Source organism: Pteropus vampyrus, unplaced genomic scaffold (genome assembly GCF_000151845.1).
Source record: "Pteropus vampyrus isolate Shadow unplaced genomic scaffold, Pvam_2.0 Scaffold149, whole genome shotgun sequence".
NCBI classification, from domain to species: domain Eukaryota; kingdom Metazoa; phylum Chordata; class Mammalia; order Chiroptera; family Pteropodidae; genus Pteropus; species Pteropus vampyrus.
Genome location: NW_011888930.1, coordinates 1393394 through 1399562, shown reverse-complemented (window position 1 = coordinate 1399562; position 6169 = coordinate 1393394). Strand labels below are relative to the sequence as shown.

The window sequence follows — 6169 nt, the reverse complement described above, 5'->3', positions numbered from 1 at the left end:
AACAGCATCGGCTTCGTTCCCTATGCATAGTGACTGAGACTTGGATACAGAGATGGTAACGTGAGAAGATAAAAGGGACAGGTAAGTGCCAGATGCCCAGGGAGCTTGAAAGCAAGGAGGATGGATGGTGGTGAAAGGCGGCTGGATCTACAGAGCCAGTAAAGAGCCTCCAAGCGTCTTTATGTTTTGAGGCAATTTCTCCATCTTTTTGGATTCTGCAGCACTTTGAGTGGGCCCGCCCTGACCTTGGCTGTGCCCCACTCATCCCCGCCGTAGCATTCAGGGCATCTGTCTTGACTTCTGCTCGCCAGCGTGCCCATTTTAACAAGGCACTACCTCTACTCCCCACCTCTGTATGATGACCGCCTCGAAAGCAGGTTCTCCGTTTCACTTTTCTTTCTGTTCCGAACAGGATGTCCCGTGAGGCCTTCACACCACAGCGTCTGATAGGGGACGAACCAGCATTTTGTGTTGCACTGAATGACTCATTGTGGGGACAACCATTTAAGAGCTATCCCACTTCCTAACTGCCCAGGGAAATCCTCAGAATGGAAAGACGTCAGCACCTTATATTAAGAGTCATAGCAGCTATATAGAGACAAGTAAACTCTAGCTCTGGATTCTGAAGCAAGGAACACTTGTTACATGACTTTGTACGAGGCTACCTGAGGGAGCCAGGGGACCTTTTTGGATCCTGTGTGCACAGGCTTCTTCGCTGCCTCTGTGCCGAATTTACATTCCTTTCAGAAGTCCTTACATGGGCTTCTCTGATTTAAAGATAGCAACTAAAGAGTATTATGAATATCCGAGTCTACTATTTAGATTCATTTTTTTATCTTTATGTTGAGATGAAGGTTTTGACAGTTTCTTTATATCCACTGTCAAACTCTAGTAGTTTTATCCAGCACGGACAAAAATTGGAGTAGTAAAAAATTCTTTTTTTTTTTGGTTTTTTTTCTTCTTTGGGGTTGTTCCCTTATTTTATTTTTTTTTTTTTTTGTTTTTATTTACCCTTTTTTTTTTAAAAAAAAATAGTAGAATTTTAAGTATCTGAAGGACTTCTGCTACCCAGTGCAGTGATTTTTAAAATTGCAGGTTCCAACTCATTAATGGACTATGCAATCAATTTAGTGAGTTGACACTGCAGTTAAAATATAAAATAGGATGAAAAAAAAAATGATCAGAATAGGTATTAAGGAAAATATTTTAAGGAAGCTTTATTTGAGTGTGTATACTCTGGGGAAGTGGTATAAAATGCATTGGCCAAAATACTGAGGTGGTCCCAAGGTTCTTGCACTGCCCCCTCCGATGTACACACCTGCACAATCCCCAGGAACGTGAATGGACATTACTCCCATGAGTAGGCTATGCTGACTTTAAGACACGGAGACCATCTGGGCAGGCCTGACCTAAGTACACGAGCCTTTAAAAGCAGAGAGCTTTCTTGGCTGGCCCCCCAAGAGCAAGTCAGAGATTTAAATGAGGAGGATCTGCCCCACAGTTACTGACTTGAAGATGGAGGGGTTCATGTGACTAGGAAAAACAGGAGCCTCTAAAAACTGAGAATGGGCTCCAGCTGACAAACAGCAGGGAAATGTAGACCTCAGTTCTACAACTGCAAGGAACTGAATTCTGCCAACAAGAAGGAAGAGCTTGGAAGAATGTCTTTCCGTAGTTGATCCTCTAGACGGGAACTCAGCCCCTCTGACACCTTGATTTTAGCCTTGTGGTACCCTGAGCAGAGAACACAGACAGGCAGAACCTGACTTAAGAAATGGCAGCTGATAAACGGGGGTTGTTTAAAACAGCTAAGTTTGTGGTACTTTGTTTCACAGCAATCAAAAACTTAAACAGTACTTCATATGGTCAGTTGTGATCATAAGAGAGGAAGAGAAAAAAACACTCAGAAAGATATTGTTTTGGTCTAAATCTTTCACTGTACAGATGAGAAAATTAAGGTCAAATGAAGATAAATGACTTGCAAAGTTATATAATCAGTGACAGAAGCAGAATAGAAAAAGCTCTTCCTTTTGCCATAGTCGTGATATAGTGATTACTTTCCTTTTAATTTATCTGAAGGTTTATATATTTCGCATCAATAGAGAATACCTTTTCCCCTACTTATTCCAAATCAATGAAATTTTATTATACTCTTGTAAGACAGGTTATTCTATCATAAAAAGTAATGACTTTATAGGCTGTGTTTTTTTGTTGTTGTTGTTGTTGTTTGCTGCTATATTAGATTTAATGTTTCTGTTATGAAAAATAATTAAAGACTTGAATCATTTGTCTGTACAAGGAGGCTATAATTTCTCTTTCCTAGAGTTCTCTCACAGGAAGTAGATCCTGTACAGAGGTTCATGAAGAATAAAAGCTGTGAGATTAAAAAAAAATTCTAGAGAAGCTACTGTGGCCACTCAGAGCCACTAAGGGACATTTAAATTAATTGCAAAATTGTCTAGTTATTTTAAAATTCTTTAACCCCCAGAATCATTGCTTGAATTTAAATACAGTATTTTACTTGAATACAGTACTGCACTTTGTTGCTAAATTTAAATGTAATACTCCAGTGAGCCACAAGAGGGCTCTCAGGATTTTTCAGTTGTGTGAACTATAAATTGAGACATTGAAAGATAACTTTCAATGAAAGGGCATACTGGCTGGTGGATGGGCCAGTTGGCATGGTTTTCTTAGGGACATTCAATAGGGACACTAAAATATCACCTGGGAGTTGCAGTAAAAATATCACTATATTATCTATAGAAACCCCACTATATTATCTATAGAAACTCTTCTGGTTCACCTGTGTGCGGAGGGGGATGGTATCCTGAGTGACAAAGAAGGTTGACTCTAAAATATAATCACAAGGAAAGGTTAATTTCATTTATCGAGTCTGCTATCTCTGGCTCATGGCTCCTTCTTTCATTTCTCTAAGGTTCAATTAATTGTTGTTGTTCATTACCAATACTTTCACTAAGGTATACTGAAGTGAGTTTGTTTTGTGATCTTTCAATACAGGCAATTTACATGGTTACAAATATTTCAGCCTTGAAAATAATGTTTCCAAGTCCAATTTAGTAGCAGGGTTACAAAAACACAGCTAAGTCCACAATTCAGATGTCAATTTTAACATAGTGGACCCACCACGGACACTGACTATAGTCATATTGTTTCAAAACCAATAATTTAAAATTCCCTAATGGTAGAGCTATTAAAATGACTTGGAATTCATCTTTCTGCAATCCAAACTCACCATGCAGATTTCTATTTTCTAGGCACAGCTCTCTATTTCCCATGGCCAAGCTCGTCAGTCTTTCTCCCTCATTTTCTCATTTTTAGAGAATACTGAGTTCGTACAGTAAACTATTTTCTGAAGGGAAAAATACTGAGTCTTCCTAGCCAGTTAATAAATCAGAAAAGTAACAGAAGGTGGTGGGATTGTTGAAGGATGGAAGGAGAGGACATTGAAAAATTGGGAGACAGCTATATAAACTTTATGGGTTTTTCTAGTTGATTGATTTTTCGAACTCTGCTATCCTAAGTTTTAAGAATGTCTGTACGTCTTATATCAATTCTTGCTCGTTGACTACTGACATCCTTAAGACACCACGTTTGTTGCCTGTTAAAAAATAAGACTTGAACATCTTAATCTGGACAGAGGAAGCCTGAGAGTAGATAGAAGAAGAGGGATACAAAAATGGTGGACCCGTTTTAAATCCGGTTTTAGTAGACAAATCCTGAAATACTACCAGACCTACACAGAGGCATCTCTTCAAACTTGAAGTGAAGTAATGTAACCCAGAGACATAAAAATATAACTTGACAAAGTCACAAAGGAAAACAGTGTGGGAATCAGAATTAGAAATCTGATCACCTGATTATCATTTCTTGATAGGGACACTAAAATATCTGGGAAAAAAAATTTCAAGCATCCTATATAGGGTTGTGAAGGTGGTAGACACCAAATAAAACATGACCTATTTAATATAACTTTGGTAAATTCATTAAGCCACAGTATCTACTATTAAGGCTTGTGGATATGACCAAATCTCTCTAAAATGGAATAATATGCAAGGACAAAACATCTATCCTCTTCCCAGGTTGATTTGCCCGCCCCCGTCCCCAACACATGCTTCATCCTTTACCATACATATGTTAAGCAACTTTTGTCTCAAATAGACCTAACACACGTAAAACTGTTTTTGTTAGTTAAAAAGCAAGGCCAAAGACATGATGACAAAACTTAGTACATAAAAGTTGGAAATTCAACTCATTTAGATGGATTACCTACAACACTCCAATTAATTGCTAAAGTTCAAGGTTACAGGATATTATTCTACCTAGAGCAAAAAGGGACATCAACTCGCAGGACCCCCTCCCCAGCCCCCCACTCTTTCACACGACAGGTTCTGGATGTGATTCGATCTCTCCCGAGTGAAGTAACGTGCAAGCCCAAAACACATCTGCAATGTAATTTGTCCTCCCTCCGAATGTAATAATTTTCTATTTATTTTCTTAGTGGCTTTGTTAGTTACAGGCTGACATCAACCACTGTCTTAACAGCCTGACAGAACAGGGTCAGAGACTTGATAGCCTGGAGGGAAAAAGAAAAGAACAAAAACAAAAACAAAAAAAAACAAAAATGGCGCTGGCTGAAAAATAGCAGAAATGAAAACAGTGGCACGTAAGCTTAAAAACTGGAATATCGTATATGTGGAATTTACTCCCCTTAGGCCAAGATACAGAAGGTCCTCAAGCTTGCTCTCTTTGCTAAATGAAGGTTGTCAGTATTTTTCCATCTCCATGTTCAGACCACATAAGAAAATGTCCACATAAACCATCAGAAAGATATGCACATTATATAAATAATGGAGCATTTAACTGCAGACCCACACATAGACAGACTTCCCCTATCCACTTGCATCAAACGTCTAGTGCTCACCAATGGTGTAGAACCTCTTCAGTTCACTCTTTCGGGAAGGATGTTTCTGGGTATTTGCTGTGTTGTTCTGTTCTTCTTCAAAGACAGGCATCTTGGGTGCAGGGGGCTTACTGGCTTGTGGCATTTGCTTTCCTGCACCGGCCAAAGGGTTAAACCCTGGGGCAGTAATATCCACCGACTGGGACTTTTTCTTCAACCTATAGGTAAAGAATACCACAGCTATGATTACTACTCAAGAGATGTTCTTGTTTCACATTTATCTTCATCATAATTTTTTTTCAACAATTGAGTTATATATTTGTCCCTGAAATAGAACAAGGTTTATTCAGAAATTAAAGACCTTCCCTACATGATTTTAAATTCTTCAAATATTTTTGAAAGTATGTGAGGAAAAAAAAATCTTCTTCTGCCTTATCATTTTGAAAAGCTTCACTAAAATATACTAAAATGTAAGGTGATAAAGAACTTCTATTTTTCTAATAGCAAACTAAAATGTAGTGTCAAAGATAATGCATTTGGTAATTGCTTTTGGCTCTGAAAGTAATAATTTTTGATGCTATAGTCACACACTAGTTAGAAATAAATAATTGCATCCCAGAAAAAAGGATAACGAAATGATTATCTGGATAACTAGAAGCTGCCAGCGCTTTGCTGTTTAATCTTTAAGAGCATCTTAGCTATAAAAATTACAGAAGTCACACTGTTTCTCCAGACACTCTCAATGACAATAAAAGATAATGCTCACTTCTACATTTTAAAGAACTGACATTGGGCCTAACTTGGAAAGCAAAAAGCTATCCATAAAATATTTTCACCACTCATGCATGAGAATGTTTCTCTTGATGTAAAAGTCACCGGTAAATGATATGAGCTAAATTCAAATATTTCAAGCTACACAACTTGATATTCGTCACGTAACTGAACCCTAAGCCCAGCTTACTCCTTGCCCTTGGTACTTCTGGAGGCTGACATTCAGTGTCATTTTTTTTCAAATCTTCATTCCTTATAGAAAACAGGTTGTCAGTTTTCTTTATCAATTATGATAATTATATTTGAATATTTGCAATTTTCTAAAAGTTCGATATATCTTCACACCTCCAGGTTTGTTTCTATTTTCTGAAAATAAAGTACGTTAGCTTCCATCTTCTGCTCCATTGTCAGGGCTGCTCACAATTCTAGACTCGGCTTCAACGTGGCCCCTTTGGGAAGCTTCCGATCAGAAGAACC

The 6169-nt window shown here is 38.1% G+C and overlaps 1 protein-coding gene across 5 annotated transcripts in view; it reads right to left on the bottom strand.

The window, feature by feature from the left end:
- The window catches only part of OXR1 (oxidation resistance 1), a 405984-nt gene that overhangs the window by 189165 nt on the left and 210650 nt on the right, over positions 1-6169 (bottom strand). For 3 of the 5 annotated variants that reach the window (XM_011369443.2, XM_011369444.2, XM_023536150.1), the window contains one exon: positions 4943-5139. The exons of the other annotated variants lie outside the window; for them this stretch is intronic. In XM_011369443.2, coding sequence (XP_011367745.1) covers positions 4943-5139 — 197 coding nt within the window. The remainder of the gene's footprint in view (positions 1-4942; positions 5140-6169) is intronic. 5 annotated transcript variants of the gene reach the window in all.